General features: G+C 45.4%; 2 protein-coding genes across 4 annotated transcripts in view; both read right to left on the reverse strand.

Moving 5' to 3' along the window:
- CALN1 (calneuron 1) overlaps nt 1-13,443 on the reverse strand; it is a 476,409-nt gene extending 462,966 nt beyond the window's left edge. The window contains exon 1 of one of the 2 annotated variants that reach the window (XM_085016961.1): nt 7,564-7,756. Coding sequence is in view for 1 of the 2 variants with exons in the window: in XM_085016963.1 (XP_084873089.1) it covers nt 13,367-13,407 (41 nt within the window). In the remaining variant the exon portion in view is untranslated. Of the gene's footprint in view, nt 1-7,563; nt 7,757-13,366 lie in introns of those variants that run through there. The other variant, XM_085016963.1, reaches the window with a different exon arrangement.
- TYW1 (tRNA-yW synthesizing protein 1 homolog (S. cerevisiae)) overlaps nt 1-18,842 on the reverse strand; it is a 254,780-nt gene that overhangs the window by 39,797 nt on the left and 196,141 nt on the right. The window contains exon 17 of one of the 2 annotated variants that reach the window (XR_014840299.1): nt 13,367-13,443. The exons of the other annotated variant lie outside the window; for it this stretch is intronic. The gene's annotated coding sequence lies outside the window, so the exon portion shown is untranslated. Of the gene's footprint in view, nt 1-13,366; nt 13,444-18,842 lie in introns of those variants that run through there. 2 annotated transcript variants of the gene reach the window in all.

An 18,842-nucleotide genomic window follows, 5' to 3' on the forward strand; every position in this document is an offset into this window, starting at 1 on the left:
CTGTGGAAGGTGGGAGCGAAGCCGCAGAGCCTCGAAATTGGCCTGTTCCCGAATCTGCTTGTGAATCGGGTTATTTACCCAGGCTGCTGAGCACCCGCTCTGCCACGCTGGGCCTGGGCTCTCCAGACCACTCCTCTCAGGTACCCCTGCCCGCTGGCTTCCGGTCGGTTCAGGAGGACAGGGTGGCGGTGGGGTGCACAGGAGGGAGAGGGCACGGAAGGATGGCTCCCGCCTCCTGGCTTCCTTAGCCGGCACCGATAATCAGCTTCAGGGCACCCCTTCCGTGATCCAGCACCAGCTTTGCCCACCTTGCAGAGGTGCCAGCAGCAGCTGGGCCGGGTCCCCCCGCAGCCTGACCACCAGCCATCCACATTCCACCCCCACCCCCGGCTCCCTCCCCTGCAGCAGTCCTGCTGGCTTGGTGCCTCCACCAGGGCCCAGGTGAGACCACCTCTTCTCTGTGTCCCCCAGCGCTAGCGATGGGAGCTGTTCTCGCAGTGATTAATTCTTGGATTAGTTCAGCTTTCCAGTTCCTGTGTAACGAATCCTCTGTGTTCAATACCATCTGTTGGAAATATCTAGTGTGGTTTTGTTTTCCTGAGTGGACAGGAATTTTCTTTGGAGATCCCAAACGGGAGTGTTCTGAACAAGTCAGAATCTGAACGTTCTGGCCCCTGTCCCACGCTTTGGAAATAAATGTTAGCATGTGCAGGTTAAAAGAAATTCCGAGAGGGAAGGGACTGTTTTAAGATCATTCCTCACGTGGGAGCCCCCTGGTACATCCTTGTGGGTCACATTTGTCACTTATTACACCAAATCTGCAGATATCAAGAAGAAAAAAATATCGCCCGTCTGATTTTAGATCTACTGAGTTCAAAACAAAAGGTTCTTAAGACACAACTTAGGAAGCTGACCTCACAACTGAACCGAACGCCAGCCGCCAGGGGAAGGACTCTGGGGAACTTACACATGATGTAAGTTCAGCTACGATAGCTGCGGTGAGTAAACCTTAGTATGTTTCACCAATAGTTTGGAACCTGGACAGTGCAGGCTATTAGGGAACTGGAGAGCCTTAATTCATCCTTCATTTCATCCCTTTGGGGGTCTGATCTGAGAACAGAGAGCAAGACAAACCTGATCCAGGGATAAGAACGCAAGGAGAGGGGGGCAAAATGTGTGCGCTGCTCATGACCTCATCTTTTTTTTTTTTCCCCTCTTTTTTAGGGCCGTGCCCGCAGCCTATGGAAGTTCCCAGGCTAGGGGTTGAATCGGAGCTGCAGCTGCCAGTCTACACCGCAGCCACAGCAATGCGGATCCAAGCTGCACCTGTGACCTACACCACAGCTCACAGCAATGCCGGATCCTTAACCGACTGAGCGCGGCCAGGGATCAAACCCGCATCCTCATGGATCCTAGTTGAGTTCTTAACCTGTCGAGCCACAAGTGCAACTCCCATGATATCATCTTGACCTCTGCCCAGTCTTCCAGGCCGCCACATCCAGCGTGGTCGGCGTGCGCTACCCTAGAGACAGGGCCCTAGGCAGCCCCTCCTCTCCGCTCCCACTGCCGCTGGCTTCGCTCAAACCCTTTTCTCTCACGGCTGGTCACCTAAGGGCACTTTCTAAAGGAATCTGCCTCCCTCCCTCCCCTCACAAACAGTGCCTGGTGTCCTGCTGGGCACCACAGTGGCAGACAGAGGAGAAGCAGACCAGCCTTTGGGGAGCTCAGGAGCACGAGAAAGACAAGAATCAAAGGACTGCGAAGGCGACCAGGGCGGAGAGCAGGAAACACACAGGGCAACCGACCGACTAGGAATCGGAAAGACTCCTGAAGGGCAGATGGGTAAGCGGTGTCGATGACGCGATGGGGCGGGCATTGCTCCCCGCAGACAGAACAGGCTCTAAGGCACGAAGCAAGGTCGATGCCGACACTGACCAAGTGCAGAGGTGGGTTCGTGGTCAGAGGGAAAGATAAGCAGAGGGCTCCCATGAGGCCTGCGGGCTTCATGGTAAGGGAGAGGGGGCTATGGGGCTATGCTGGCTCGTGAGGTGCCAGCTGATGTCTTTATGAACATCCTTCGTCGCTTTAAGGAATCTGTGGCAAATCCAAGTGAGCAATGAAGAGAACGTGAACAAGGTTCACACTCGGAGCACAGCTGGATCGAAGGGTCTGAAATGCAGAATCACTGGAGTTCCCTGGTGGCCTAGTGGGTTAAGGATCCAGCATTGTCGCTACGCTGTGCCTTGGGTTACTGCTGGGGCATGGGTTTGATTTCTGGCCTTGGGAACTTCCACATGCCTTGGGCGTGGCCAAAAAATAAATAAATTCTTAAAAATTTAAAAAGTAAAATAAAATCATAACATTTGTTGGCCATAGTGTTTGGGATATAATCAAACTCCTTGGTGAGCTGCTGATGCCAACTAATTTACAGCCCCGCCCATCTCCCAGGTGTCCGCCTACCGCACATCCTTCAGAAACAACTTGCACCTTGCAGAAACCATGTGAAACCACTTTCAACTCCCAGAAGAGGTCAGCCTCACACATTGCCTTAGCACTGCTGTTCCTCCAGCCTGGAATGTCCTTCCTTGCTGCCCTAGTGCACTCCTACTTATCCATCAGGGCCCTATTCTGATGTCACCTTCTCTGGGAAACCTTCTGCCAAGGACCACCTTTCCTCCCACCTTCCGCCTGGCTGCGAGGGGTACCCACCTCCCTTGGGGCAACCACCACACTGAACAGCCATTTTTCCTCCCACGTGACCATCTCCCCCTCTATGGCAGCAGCAATAGGGTCCTTCCCCCCCATTCTTTTTTTTTTTTTTTTTTTTGTCTTTTGTTGTTGTTGTTGTTGTTGCTATTTCTTGGGCCGCTCCTGCGGCATATGGAGGTTCCCAGGCTAGGGGGTGAATCGGAGCTGTAGCCACCGGCCTACGCCAGAGCCACAGCAACGCGGGATCCGAGCCACGTCTGCAACCCACACCACAGCTCACGGCAACACCGGATCATTAACCCACTGAGCAAGCGCAGGGACCGAACCCGCAACCTCATGGTTCCTAGTCGGATTCGTTAACCACTGCGCCACGACAGGAACTCCTTCCCCCCCCATTCTTGGTGCCTGGTCCTGGGTGGTCCCATAACAAATTCTGGTGAAAATGAACTAGAGGATATATTTCCACACTAAGTGAGCTCAGCTCCCTGGTGTGAAATGCAAACTTTGTAAAACTCAGACCTGTAAAGTTCCCAAGCTGCTCACTGGCTAATGCAGCAGCCTGGGGGGTAGAGGGGCAGGGAGCCACCCCCAGGTGGACTTCCTGGAGGTGATGAGTGGCTCACAGCCTGATGGATGGCCTTGCTCCATCCACCTGACCTTGGGCATCAGCACAGCTGGCCGTTTTGGCTGAACCTCCAGGAGGACAGCAGCCCCGGGGGGACGCTGGCAAACGCATATGGGAACGTCAGCATCACTTCCCTAAATCACACTGCTGTCTCTTGGCAAGGTCACCTACGGATGTTCAAAGGCCCAACTTGCTCTTCTTATCTCCTAGCCGGATGAGATGCCAAACCCAACAATGAACCCACTGGCTTCTAAGAAAACAAACCAGTCCGACAAGCCTGTGTGTGCAGACGCAAGCTGAGGGCTAAAGCAGTGAGGCAGAGCGGTGTCCACAGTCCCAGTATCCTGGCTCCAAACACAGAAAACCCACCATGGAGAGGAGAGGGCTACAGTCAAGCCATGAGATTCCAGGCAAAGGGCCGCCCCGTCGGGGGGTACAAATGGCCACCAGCTAACCCTGCAACCAGGGGCTTTTCCAGCCGAGAGATGGGAGCCATTCAAGGAAGGTTTTTTTGGGGTTTTTTTTTTTTTTTTGGTCATTTTAGGGCCATACCCTTGGCATATGGAAGTTCCCAGGCTAGGGGTCGAACTGGAGCTGCAGTTGCTGGCCTACGCCACAGCCACAGCCACGCCAGATATGAGCCGCGTCTGCAACCTACACCACAGCTCACGGCAACACCAGATCCCCAAACCCCCTGATCGAGGCCAGGGATCGAACCCGCATCCCCATAGATACTAGTCGAGTTCCTTAACCACTGAGCCACGAAGAGAATCCACGTTCAAGGAAGCTTGAGTGGAGCATGGGATGGGAACTACCAAGATGCCCAAGGTGCCCACTCTCCTCCCCAAGCCGAAAGACCCCCCAGGTGGTTCACTGTGGTCCATCCGCCCATCAGAGTCCACGCTGAGGTTTCCCTGGCCAGAGTCCTTGTTAATTTCCATGCACTGTCTTCACAACTAAAGCATACTCATTGCTGAAAGTTAGAAAGCATAGAGAGGGAATCTTCCAAATGCTGACATGCAAGGGTCACCATGATGAAAACTTATTTCCATCTGTTGCCAATGAGAGCTGGCACAAGCTTTCTTCCCCACCTCCCGCTTCTTTATAAACCATGACTAGGTACTAAGGGTACTGGGCTCTGAGCCTCTCCTGGCAGACCCAGCCTGCTTGCACCCCACTGGCTGAGCCAGTTGGAGCCAAGGCTGGGCCACGGGGGCTCCACACCTGCTTAGTCAGGCTGTCCTTGGAGGCCAAGACTGGACCGCCTCAACTGCTTTCTCAGCTTCAAGAACTAGCATATTTTCAGAAGGTAAAAGACCATCCCCCAGCCAACTGCCATTTCTTGCAGGAACTCAGAGAACTCCGAGAATCCAAGGACAGCTCAGAAGGGGGGCAAAGATCACTGTGGCATTAGAGTGGAAGGTCGCTACAAGCTTAAAAGGAAAAATACAGAAGGGCCTGAGATTCCCAAATCCGAGCTGGCTGGGAATGGGACAGATCTGTCCCTTACTGAGTCTCTACATCATTGGGGGTTACAGCAAACTGCCCCCACCCCCCCACTCCCCTGGGGTAGCTGTGCAGAAGGGGTGAAACATAGGGTTCCCCCTTCCACCTGGAGAAAGAGGTCGTGGGACACTGGAAATGTGATTTGGCCCAAAGTACAGAAAACCAGTAATGTCACTATATATGAAAGGTATGTGTATAGCCATGAATAGAGATGCCCATCTCTTTCCCTTTATTTGCAAATAGAGTCAGGGGCACAGCTAAAAGCTACGGTAAAGCAGGACTAATATGACTTTGCAAAATAAAAAAAAAAATACCATCCCTATTTTGTATACTATCAACCCCCAGCCCACCGGTCCCACAAGACCCCTCAACAGTGATAAGAAGAAGAAAAGAGTCCCTCTCTTGAATTCATATTATAACAGGGGCTAAGTAGCCACCCTGGGCACACCCCGGCCCCAAGGGCATCGCACTGCCATCCCATCCCTTATGCTAATCCCACAGATGCCTGGCTTTTTCATCTTGCCCTCTGTTTCACGCAGCCAAGATCCGGGAAGCCTTGACACTAAATCTTCCTTAGCTTTCCCTTTTCCTTAGTTTAGCCCACCTGAGATTATTCATTGAATAATCTCTAGAGTCTCCAATTGCAGCTGTTCCAGGTAATAGCCTGAGTGACTCCAGCTTTGGGAAGCTCACCACGCAAGGCAAGTTCGCTCAATATTCCCAGCACCCTTCCTCAGCCACAGGAGCAACAGTCAAGGCGAGGATGGCTTATGGCTCCCCACATGGATTCCTAAATTCTAGTCCTTGGGATGGATGTCACCACATGGCAAAGGTGCGAAGGGTGGAAACCACCAATGTCCTGCATCCCAAACTGGGATGCATCCTGTATCTGAGACTCTCCTGGACAGAAATCAGGAGTGGTACCAAATAAGGCAATCCCACGGCTTTTCAAGACCCTCCAGTCCCTCTTGAGGTTCCCCATCCCTGTCTGGGGTCCAAGAGGAATAGCCACAAGCACCTTAGTCCAGCTAATGCTCCAGAAGGTTATGAAACCAAATTGTCTAGGACACGGCATGGGAGAGCATCTCAGATTCCTCTCTCCCGCCTCCGGAACGTGAGAGAGGAGAGAAGTTGGGGGTCAGGGTGTAGATGGATGCGCTCCTGGGTAACTTTCATTTGCTCTCCGTGGCTCAACTCAGACATCACCTCATCCAAGAAGTCTTCCTTCGGGCACAAGGTTAGACCTCCGTTCTCCATGCTCTCAAAACATCGTGTGCTTCCCTCTTAGACTCATTACACCGCATCTTAAATTCCCAATGGCCTCTCTGCTCCCCGACACAGGCTAGACGGTGTGCTTTGGAGCTGAGGGGCTGTATCTCACATGGGAGACTATAGCAGCGACCTCCTCTATCCACCTCTTATACCCACCGCCTGAATGCTCCCCACCCAAAACTTGAGTTTGAAGCCCTGGCTGATGTCTTTCTGCACCAAGATTAACAGCTTTCCACTCACCTCCACCCCTAATTACTACAACCAGGGGAAAAGAGAAGTGGGAATTGAAAACAGAGCTCTCCGAGGCCAAACCAATAGAAGAGGGCTTTGTAATGTCACAGTCAAGGTTGGGAAAGAGACAAACACTCTTCCAGCATAATAAAGTCAAAAATTATGCCAGCAAGAAGACATGAATCTTGTACGTAGATCATTGAAGTCTGTGGGCAAGAGAATAACACTTGCAATATATAAGTGATTTGTTGTTTCAAAGAGTTTGGAATGATCAGAGAGGAATGGAAAGAAAAAGCAAGCTTCCACCCAGAGGGCAGGGTCCCCTCCCTTCTCTTGTCTGACTTCCAGGCTCCAAACCTCCCCTCGCTCTGAGCAGCAATAAAATGAATGGGGACTCTATACTGATGACGAGTTGGGACACCCCAACCAACGGAGTAGCCCCTGACCCAGGAAAGGAGGAAAAAGCAAAATAAAAAAGAATGAGGATGAGAAACAGGTCCAAGTGGGAGATCTGGTCAACCAAGAGGATAGCCACTTGGAGGCCAATGCCCTAAAGGTCCAGGCAGGGAGACCCACGCTTGGTATGATGCATGGGTTTGAATGAATTAGTTTGAGGCTGTCATGCTCACTCCTTGGCTCACTGCCCCCTTGGTTCTGTATAGGTTACATTCTATCACAGGGACCTGGACTGAAGAACAGACCGAACTGTCCTTGAGGTTGTGTGTGTGTAAGTATGCACACAAATGTGAACAGGCACTTGGTTGGCAGAGTAAAAGAAAGGACTAGCTCTCCTTTCCCAGGTCAACAGCAGGCACCCCAGACACCTACAGGGCCACTGACATGAAGGTAAGAGGAACCCTGGGGGGAGGACACCCAACCACAAGAAAGTCCATGGTCTAGTGTATGACATTTATAATCTAGTAGAGGAAATGCTATGTAGGAAGTGCAGGGTGCTTTGAGGACACAGAGAGGGTGCTTTGTCCTAAGGGCTTGGGAAGGCTTCCTGGAGAAGGCGATGTCTTCTGAGTCTGAAGATCAAGTAGAAGTTAGCCAGAAGCACGCCATGAAATAGCCCCCGCTCTAACCCCCAGAGAACAGATTCACGCCCTTTCAAGGGTCTGAGATAAGAAGATCGGCGTGAGTCACACACACGTCAGGTGTGTTAGAGCCAGTCCATTCCTTTGATGAGGCCCCCAGAGCTGGCAGACCCTCTCACTTACCTGTGTTCCTACAGGCGGTCCCAAGCCCTTTTTCCAGAACTGCGAAAGTGGTCTGGATCCTGCTAGTTGCACTAAGAAGGTAGATTTGCAGTGTCTACAGAGCCAGAAGCCCACTCCGGGGCTGGCCCCAGCCTGGCGCCTTGGAGCCCACTGAAGGCTGCCAGACCCTGGCTGGGCCGGATGCTCTGCCTGCAAGAGGAAGAAGGGAGCCGAGAGCTCCCTGGAGCCTGGCCAGGGCTCTCTGGCCCGCCAGGCAGGTGGAGGAGGAGCCGGGGAGAGCCTCATACAACCTCCAGAGGATCAGATTAACTCATGAGGAGCCAGGATCAGTGGGCTGACCCAAGGAGCCCACTGCAGAGCCCCACCCAGGCTGGTGGTGGGGGCGGGGGCACACCTTCCTCCGGATTTAACTTGCTACTTAAATCTGAGCTGGACTTCCTGCCCCATCCCCAGCAACAACACAGCCTGGGTAGAGTCTTCTGCTGTGGGGCTGGCTGTTGTCTCACTCTAATCTTTTTTTTTTTTTTTTCCAGTATAATTTTATTGAGGTCAAATTCACCCAACTTAAAATTAACCTTTTTAAAGAGGAAGAGTTCAGTAGCATTCAATACATCTCCCATGTTATGCAACCACAGCCTCTATCTAGTTGCAAAATAGTCTCAGGACCACAAATGGAAACCCTACATGGATTAAGCAGTTACTTCCCACTCCTTCCCACCCCTAGCCCCTGACAACCACAATAAGCGTTTCGTCTTTGCGGATTTGCCTATGCTGGATATTTCATACACGTGTAATCTTATAATATATGACCTTCTGTATCTGGTCTCTTTCACTTAGCATATTTTCAAGGTCCACTGACATTGTTGTACGACGAATCAGTCCTTCGTTCCTTTTTTTTTTTTCCTTCTTTTTTTTTTAGGGCCGCGCCTGCAGCATATGAAGCTCCCAGGCTAGGGCTTGAGTCCGAGCTGAAGCTGCCAACCACGGCCACAGCAGCCACATGGGATCTGAGCCTTGTCTGCGACCTACAACACGCCTCACGGCCCTGAGCTTGGCCATTCATCCCCTGAGATTGGCCTTTAACCCACTAAGTGAGACCAGGGATGGAACCCACATCCTCATGAATACTAGCTGGCTTCGTAACCCGCTGAGCCACAGTGGGAACTCCTTTTCATCTCTTTTTCTAACCAAATCATATTTCATTGTATGCAAACACTACAATTTGCTTACCCGTTCATCCATTGATGGACATTCATTTGTTTTTACCTTTTGGCAATTCCATTATCACGCGTGGAGTTGCTGGGTCAATACAGTAATCCTATGTTTATTTTTTTGAGGAATTTCCAGTGTTTTCCAAAGCAGCTGAACCATTTTATATTCCCACCAGCAATGTAGATGAGTTCCAATTCTCCACATTCTCACCAACATTTATCTTCTTTTTTCTTTTTGTCTTTTTTTTTTAAGGGCTGCACCTGCAGCATATGGAGGTTCTCAGGCTAGGGGTTGAATGGGAGCTGTAGTTGCCTGCCTACACCCCAGCCACAGCCACAGCAATACTAGATCTGAGCAGCGTCTTCGACCTACACCACTGCTCACAGCAACACCAGATCGTTAACCCACTGAAGACAGCCAGGGATCGAACCTGCGTCCTCATGGTTACTAGCCAGATTCATTTCTGCTGAGCCACAACGGGAACTCCTATCTTCTTTTTTTCTCAATAGTCGTCATGGTGGCTGTGAAGTGCGATTGCACTGGGGTTTTGATGTGCATTTCTTGAATGACTAATGATGTTGAGCAACTTTTCCTGGTGCTTGTTGGCCATTTGCACATCTTCTTTGAAGAAATATTTATTCAAAGCCTTTGTTCACTGAGTCTGTTACTGTTTGGTTATATTCATTCATTCTATTCTTCTAGATTCCACATATGAGATCGTATGGTATTTATTTTTCTCTGTCTGAGTCCAGGGTTTCCTGTTCCACCATCCTGTGGCCACCTTTCCTGACCTCATTCTTTTTCGTGTGAATTTCCAGTTGTCCCAACCCATTCATTGAAGAGAATGTTCTTTCCCCACTGAATGGTTTGACGTTCCTGCCAAAAATTCACTGGCCATGGACACATGGGTTTAGTTCTGGATCCTCGATTCTATTTCGTTGGTTCATCTGTCTATCCTGTGCCAGTTCCACACTCTTTTGATTACTACAGCTTTACAATAAGTTGTGAAATCTCTTTCCTTAATAATGCCTACACCCACTCAGGGGGAGGTGACCTAAATCAGTGCTCCTTTTCCTAACTGGATACCTCACAAGTAACACCGGACACTCAACTGTCCTTTGGAACTGTGGGTTCTGGCTCTAATTCTGAAGTCAGAGGAAGAGCAGAGAAGGGGAAGGGGGAGAGCTGTGAGAGGCCGTGCAGGAAGTGCTCCCTTGAGTGCTCCATAAAAGGAGGAGGCATCAGGAAGCAGAAAGAATGTGGACATGGGTGGGGTTCAAGCCCAAATCTGAAGCTACTAGGCTTGTCGTCTTGGGCATCTTATCCTCTCTGGCCCTTGGTCTTATCATGTGGGAAATGGGCTGCTGTGAGAACTGCGTGTGTGCAAAACAAGGTGCAAAGAGCTTCTGGCCCAGAGCATCTGCTCACTAAATAGCACACAATGGAACTGGGAAACATGGCAGATCCCGATTCCTCCAAGATCTGATAGAACTACTCTGGAAGTGGTGTGCATTGAGCATGGATCTCTTGACGGCTTTTAATCAGTCACAGGCACCCCCTGAGCCAGGCCAGGGAGTTCAAGAGACGACACTGGTCTTTACTAACATGTCCTTACTTCCTTTGCTTGAAATGAGCTCCTTTACTAATTAATGAATTAACTAGTTAAAAGTCTTCTGGGGGATACCAGCCTGCTAAGTCCGGCTTTCTGTAAGTCCACCAATAATGTTGTCAGAAGCTTGGCGAGCAGGGAAGGCAAATACAGGCTGAGGGTCTCTTTCAGTGATCACCAACCCCTGTTCCCTCCCTGGTGGAAGGAATCCAATGTAACTAATCACCCTGCATTTCTAGTAAAGAGGCAAGACAGAGATCGTAGGGTTATCCAACTGCTTCCCAGAATTTATTCTGTGTGAAACATCCTTAAAGTTTCAGGTAAAGCCCTAAATGGAGATGGATGCACTGAACTGGACTCTCCTTTGGAGAGGGAGTGTGTTATGGGCCTGGAAACCTTCGGGGCTTCAGGGCAGCTGGCCTGAGCCAAGGACTGCGGAGAGACTGCCAACAATCAGTGGCGTTTACCCCTGAGCCTCCCTGGGAAACACACCCACCCTGCCACTGGACACAGGCTGGATCTCTGCTGCTTCTGGAGGCTGGGTGTCTCTGCACCACCTCTGCCCGTGTGGAGCCCCTGTGGTCCCTGCCTCCGTGGGTCACCTACTTCCAAAGTGAAGTTTGTCCAAGGTGCATGTGACCGGTAAAGGCCCCGTCACATACCTGCCTCCAGCGGGGAGGGTGGCTGGAGAAGCTTATTCCTAAGCTTTGCGTTGGGCACGCACCCAGGTTGGGTGGTCACGGGAGATGAATGTTAAGAAGAATGACAGTTGTTCACCACTAGGGGTTGTCTTAATGAGGTCCTATTTAATCTTGGTAAATAGAAGACTGCTCTTCTGCTTCCAATCACACTGCAGTGAAGGCATGAGAAATGGGCCAATAGAAAGATAGGACACAACAGCACTGAAGGCAGGAGAAATGGGCCAATAGAAACATGGGACACAACAGGGCCACCTTCCCCATCCCCATCAACCATGGTCATGGGAACTTTCCTACCTACAGGGTCTCCTGAGTCTGGCATTTGCTAGGCAATGTGGCCTCTGTGAGCAAATGAATGAATGAGTGGACAGAAGAGAGAGGGGAGGCAGATCTCATTTGCCTCAGGCATGGTATCTGGACTGACTGAGATGAAGCCCTAGGAGCTACAGTCCTAAGCTGGGGTCTTCCCACTCTCACCTGCCCCCCTAACCTACTGGCCAGATCTGAAAGTTAGAGCTTTTGCCTCTTTTCAGTTCTCCACTGGGCTGTGGGTCCCTGCAGCCTGAACACCCTTTGCTGACCCTCCCACAAGAGGCTGGACCTGCAGCCTATATCCCTGGATGCTGGCCAGCTGTTGGCTCAAGTCTTGCCTTCCATGGATTTCCATCTAGCCACATGTGGGGAGGAGTGGTGCTACGGGCCTGATCTGGATATGACCTGCTGCCAGGAATCCTCCTGTCCATCCTATCTGCTGGACCAGAGTCCATCATGGCCCCAACCAAAGCCCATGTACCCGGTGCTGAGCTGAGTAGGCTCCCCTGTGCCTGGGTTTACAACTCCTCACCATCAGCCAAAGCTGCTGAGGTTCCGGGATACCCAGCTGAGTCACAATACTCCCTGCTGATCCCCGGAGTGACCTTGCCAACGGTCTCAGGTACAGGACATCTCAAGGCTAAGACTCAGACTTTGGCTCCAGGCGTTCCAATTCCATCATTCACTCTTTCATGGGGATTTTTGGCTAAAACATTGGTGACAAAGTACGACTTTCAAAAAGTGAACGTGGTTCTCATGCAGATATAGAATGAAAACACATCTAAGATTTATTTAACTTATTAATGAGAAGGTCAGAGCAGTGGCAAAGCTGATTGAAAAAGCATTTGGGGAACTGGGTATTTATAGGTTTTTGAAAAACGAATAAAGTTGTTAGGTTAGATATAAAACTGGTGGATGTCCTGGTAGTTCAATAAGACCTCTACACTTAAGATTTATCTTTCCAACCATGCAAAAATCAATTGCATCTCCACTAGGAAAAAACAAAACAAAACATCGAGTTTACGCATAATTCCACAGTATCCGGGCTTTCGACCACTGATGAAATAGTGAGTCACACAAAGGAATATTCCCCTATAATTAAACAACGCTTAAGGAATGGTACAACGATGCCCCTGTGTGCTGTTGAAAGATGATGTCCTATCTTTGACTCATTTCCAAGATTTAGATCTTTTTTTTAAATTTCGTGGATGGACTGTGAAGGTCTCTCGAGGACCTGGGAAAACTAGGCTCTCAGGAAAATGTCTTAAAACATGGATTTATAGAGTTTAGAACCTCACAGTGACACCTCATTGTTCCCTTTAAGGATAAAGGCCAGCCCTTAAGCAAGACACCCACAGCCCTGCATGCCCTGAGCCTTTCACCAGCCCATCTCTTGCCACTTCTGTACAGGTACCCAGCATTCTGGCCCACGAAGACCCCTGCACACAATGGCCCCTTCCATCCTTGACTTTGCCTAAGTCTCATTATACCTTGAACCTGAAACCCCCTTCCCCCACTTGTTCATTGGAATTTTTCCTGTGCAGATTTTACAACATGCCTCAAGGGATACTTATTCCAGAAATCCATCCTCAACAACTCCTAGGACAAATTGCCTCTCCTCTCCAAATTCTCATTGCCATCTCCCCATTGCAGTTCAATTCACGTAACGCTTTTCTTACATCCTCAGCCTTTTTTTTTTTTTTTTTTTTTTTTTTTTCCTTTTTATGGCAGCACCTGCAGCAGAGGGAAATTCTCGGGCTGGAAGGTAAATCAGAGCTGTGGCTGCCAGCCTATGATGCAGCCACAGCAATGCCGGATCTGAATTGCTTCTGCTACCTACACTATAGCTTGCAGCAATGCCAGATCCTTAATCCACCGAGTGAGGCCAGGGATCGAACCCACATCCTCAAAGAGACAGCATCAGGTTCTTAATCCACTGAGCCACAATAGGTACTCTCTCTTACATCCTTACCTTACACATTCATTTCTAAGCTCCATTAAGACAGGGATCATCTGGTATTCACATTTATATCCTCAGTGTCTCCCTGCCTAGAACAGAATAGGAAGGAAATGAATGAGTGAATTGAATGAATGCATGATAAGAATACAACTCCAGAACATCTGTAACCAGGACATATGGGCAGCCCAGCCATTCTGGGCAGATTCATCTCAATGCAAGATTCAGCAGCAGCAAGCCCACAGGAGGGGCTTGACACCTCAGAGCCTAGCGAATGTGCCTGAACCTGTCTTCAAATGACTGCCCCCTGAATCAGGATAGTGTCCTGACACTCTGCTACGTAGATATGAACTGTGACTATATCATAAATAATTGTGTACCAAAAATGAAATCAACATTTGTAAAGAATCTAATTAAAATAATAAATTACAGGGGGTGTATTATAGTTTGAATTTGTATGTCCCAGAAGATGAATGTGCTGGTCTTTTATTCACAAACTTATTTGCCATGCGTCTGAGTTCTTAGTGAATGTGTGTTCATATATTTTACACATTTTAATGGGTTGTTTGTTTCCCTATTATTAGGTTTTGAAAGTTCTTTGTGTATTCTGGATGTGACACTTTTTTTAACATACATGCTTTGAAAATATTTTCTCCCACAAATATATTTCTGTACCTTGCCTTTTGATTCTCTTAACAGTATCTTAAAGCAAGTGAATTTTAAAATTTTTTGATGAACTCTAATTTATCAATTTGTACTTATAGGGATCATGCCTTTGGTATTGAATAAAAATTTCCATTTGGTTCTGACTTATTCAGCATAATGTCTTCCAGGTCCATCATGTTATTGCAAAGTTCCTTCTTTTTTTCAGGCTGAATAATATTCCAGTATGTATATACCACATTTTCTTTATTTATTTGTCTGTTGATGGACATTTGATGCCCCTCATAGGAAAGATCTAAAATAGTCACAATTATAGAAGCAAGAAACTGACTGGCAGTTGTTAGAGGGTGAAGGGTAGAAGTGGGAATTGCTGTTTAATGCATAAAAATTTACAATTACACAAGATAAGTACTAGAGACCTTCTGTACCACACAGTCCCTAGAGTAAAAGGCAGTGCTGTGACTTGAACATTTTTTTAAGGGTGCAGATCTCATGTTAAGTGTTCTTACCATACACACACCAAAAAAGAACAAAGGGACACAAGAAACTAGAAGTCATGGATATGTATGCGTATCACCTTAGTTGTGGGGATGGTCAACATATGTTGAAACTCATCAAATTATATATTAAATATGTGTGGGGTTTTGTATATAAATTTTATCTCATTAACACTGGGGAAAAAACAGGTTACAAAGGTTTTCTCGTATGTTTTCTTCTAGAAACGTTATAAATTTCAGGCTTTACATTGGGGTCTTTGATTCGTTTTGAGTTAATTTTGCATATGATACAAGGCATGGATGTAAGTTCCTTTTTTGCATATGGATATTCAATTGTTACAGCATGATGTCATTGAAGAGACTATACTAGCCTTTGTCCATGGAATTGCTTTTGCATGCTTATTTTTATTTTTTTTATTTTTTTTTATTTTCCCACTGTACAGCAAGGGGGTCAGGTTATCCTTACATGTATACATTACAATTACAGTTTTTCCCCCACCCTTTCTTCTGTTGCAACATGAGTATCTAGACATAGTTCTCAATGTTTTTTTTTTTTAAGCATGCTTATTGACGATTAATTGTCCATATAAGTGCAGGTATACTTCTGGATTTTTTATTCTATTCCATTGCAGTTTTGTCTAATTTTATGCCAGGGACACACTGTCTTAATTTTCGTAGTTTTATAATAAGCTTCGGCATCAGACAGTGTTTCCCAACTTTTTTTTTTTCCTTTTCAATAAGGATGTCTTTTATTTCTTTTTATCACCTTATTGTAGTCATAATAACTTCCAGCACAAGGCTGAATAGAAGAGGGAGAGTGGACATCTTAATCTTGTTCCTAATCTTAGGGGGGAATGCAGATGCTCTTTATCTTGTATTTGTAACTGTTCCTGGTTTTCTGAAATTATTTTTCAGGAATGGATGTTGGATTTTGTTATAAGTTTCACTGGTTGATTTTTGAATGTTAAACCAATCCATCATTCTTGGGATGAACTCCATTGGTTTATCCTCTTTATATGTCATTAGACTTGATTTGCCAAAAATTAAAAATTTTTACATTTATATTCATGAGGGATACTGGGCTGCCCTTTGCTTATTTTTCTTAATAGTGTCTTTGTCTTATTTTGGTATAAGGGTGATCAATTGGCACATATTCCCTCCCTTGCAATTGTCCAGAAGAATTTGAATGGATTGATGTTATTTCTTCATTAACTGTTTCATACAATTAGTCAAGTATATTGACGTTTAGTACATTCACCAATGAATGTTTGGGTCTGGAAATTATTTTGTAGAAATGTTTTACTCTACAAGTTCATTTTCTTCACTAGAAGTAGGTTTTTTTTTCAGGTTATCTATGTCTTCTTAAGTAAGCTTTGATAGTTTATATTTCAAGGAATGTGTTTCATTTATACTGTCAAATATGTTGGCAAAAAAGTAATTCAGAATATTTTCTGTTACCCATTCACTGTCTATAGAATCTCTAATGATGTTACTGCTCTCATTCTGGATAGTGATAATTATGTGTATCTTCTCTTTCTCCTGACTGGTTTGGCTAGAAGTCTGTCCAATTTATTGATCTTATTAAAAAACCAACTTTTGATTTCATTGATATTCTCATTGTTTTCTGTTTTCCACTGTACTTGTTTTTCATTCTGATTATCATTTCCTTTTCTTTTAACTTGCCTTGGATTTATTTTGCTCTTCGTTTTCTTTGGTCTTAAGTTGGAAGCTGTGATTATTTATTATTATTATTATTTTCTTCTTCTCTAATATACATGTTGTATATACTCCTCTAAGTTCTGCTTAAGTAGCATCCCATAAATTTTGACATGTTGAATTTTGATCTTCATTCCATTTAAAATATTTTATAACTTCATTTTTTAATTTCTTCTTTGACCTATGGTTTATTTTATTTTATTTTTTGTCTTTTTTTTTTTTTTTTTTTTTTTTTTTTTGCTATTTCTTGGGCTGCTCCCATGGCATATGGAGGTTCCCAGGCTAGGGGTCGAATCAGAGCTGTAGCCACCGGCCTACACCACAGCCACGGCAACGCAGGATCCGAGCAGCATCTGCAACCTACACCACAGCTCACAGCAATGCCAGATCGTTAACCCACTGGGCAAGGGCAGGGATCAAACCCGCAACCTCATGGTTCCTAGTCGGACTCATTAACCACTGAGCCACGACGGGAACTCCTATGGTTTATTTTAAAGCATGTTATTTGGTCTCCAAAGAGTTAAGAAATTTTCAAAAATCTTTCTATTATTGATTTAGAATTTAATTTGATTTCTAATTCAATTCCATTGTGGTTTTAGAACATATTTCTATTACTTAGATTCTCTGAAATTTATTGAGACATATATTCTATAAATGTCATATATAAAAACTTGGTGTTAAGTCTTCTATATCTATGCTGATTTTCTGTTTATCCCTTTTTTCAAATATTAATATAGATTTTTGAAATCTTTGATTATAATTATGGATTTGTCTATTATTCTTTACAGTTTCATCTGTTTTTGCTTCAGATATTTTGAAGCTTTGCTATTAGCAGCATAAACATTTAGAATCATAATGTCTTGATGAATCAATCTCTTTACTATATGAAATCAACTTCTAAAAAATTGCTGGGAATACTCTTTTTTTTTTGTCTTTTTGCTATTTCTTTGGGCCGCTCCCACGGCATATGGAGGTTCCCAGGCTAGGGGTCGCATCGGAGCTGTAGCCACCAGCCTACGCCAGAGCCACAGCAACGCAGGATCTGAGCCGCGTCTGCAACCTACACCACAGCTCACAGCAACGCCAGATCATTAACCCACTGAGCAAGCACAGGGACTGAACCCGCAACCTCATGGTTCCTAGTCGGATACGTTAACCACTGCGCCACGACGGGAACTCCTGGGAATACTCTTTGCTCTAAATCCTACTTTTTCTGATATTGCTATAGCCACTCCAGCTTTATTTTGATTAGTGTTCATATTATCTATATTTAACCTATTTGTATTTTTATATTTAAGTGTGGTTCTTGTAGACAGCATATATGTGGACCTTGCTTTATCACCCAAACTGAAAATCTCTGCCTTTTTATTGGGATGTTTAGATCATTTACATTTAGTGTGATCACTAATATGATTAGGTTTGAGCCTATCATCCTTGTATTTGCTTTCTATTTGTTCCATTTATTCCTTAATTACCTTTTTGTCTTTTCCTATCTTCTTGTGGACTAAGTGAATTTTTAAAAATTATTCCATTTTCTCTGCTTTGTTGGCTTTGTTTTGTCATTTTAGTGGTTACTTCAGGGTTTATAGGATATATCTGTAACTTACAACAGTTTATCTTTAAGTGAAATTATATTACCTCACATGTACAAATATTATAGTAGTATTTTTCTATTTCCCCATTCCCAACCTATGCACTGTTGTTGTCTTGTATTTCACTTTTCCATATGTTATAAACCTAATATTCCATTATTTTTTTTGTTTAAACTGTCAGTATATTTTAAATAAATTTAAGTAATAAGGAAAAGTATTACATATGTAAGTAGTTACCATTTCCAGTGTTCTTTCATTTCTTTGTGTAGAGCCATATTTCCTTCATGTATCATTTTCCTTCTGCCTGAAGGAATTCCTTAAACATTTCACATTTTGGGAGTCTGCTGGTAATTAATTGTTTCAATTTTCCATATCCAAAGAACTCTTCCTTTCACCTTCATTTCTGAAAGATATTTCACTTCTAGTGTGAAAGGTATTTTTTGTTTGTTTGTTTTTTACTCTTTTGGGTATTCTAAAGATGTTGTTCCACTGTCCTCTCAACTCTTTTGTTCCTAACCAGAAACCCACTGTCATCTTTATCTTGTTCTTTTATATATCACATGCCTTTTTACACTGGCTGACTTTAAGATTTTCTCTTTATCACTGGTTTTAAGTAGTTTGATTATGATATACTTTGGTATATATATATTTCCAGAGTTTCTTTTGCTTTGGGTGTATCTACAAATTTATAATTTTTATTGAGAAAATTTCAGCCATTATCCCTTCAAATATTTTTCTGCTTTATGAAGGAGTCTCTCCTCTATGACCTCCCCTTATACATTTATTAGATGGCTTAAAGTCTCTCTTATTTTTCTCTCTTTTCTCTGTGGTTCATTTTGGGTAACTTTTATTGATACATCTTCAAATCACTAAAAATTCACTTTTATTCTGAAATGAATAACTTATTAATCTCACCCAGTGTATTCCCCATCTTAAAATATTGTGAGTTTTATTTCTAGAAGTTTGATTGCATTTTTACTATATCACCTATGTCTCTACTTAACCTTTTAAACATACCATCAC

This window comes from Sus scrofa, chromosome 3, assembly GCF_054392235.1.
Source record: "Sus scrofa isolate SSC_HxYL_T2T_F1_AM1 chromosome 3, Sscrofa_HxYL_maternal_Yorkshire_Landrace_v2.0, whole genome shotgun sequence".
NCBI lineage: Eukaryota > Metazoa > Chordata > Mammalia > Artiodactyla > Suidae > Sus > Sus scrofa.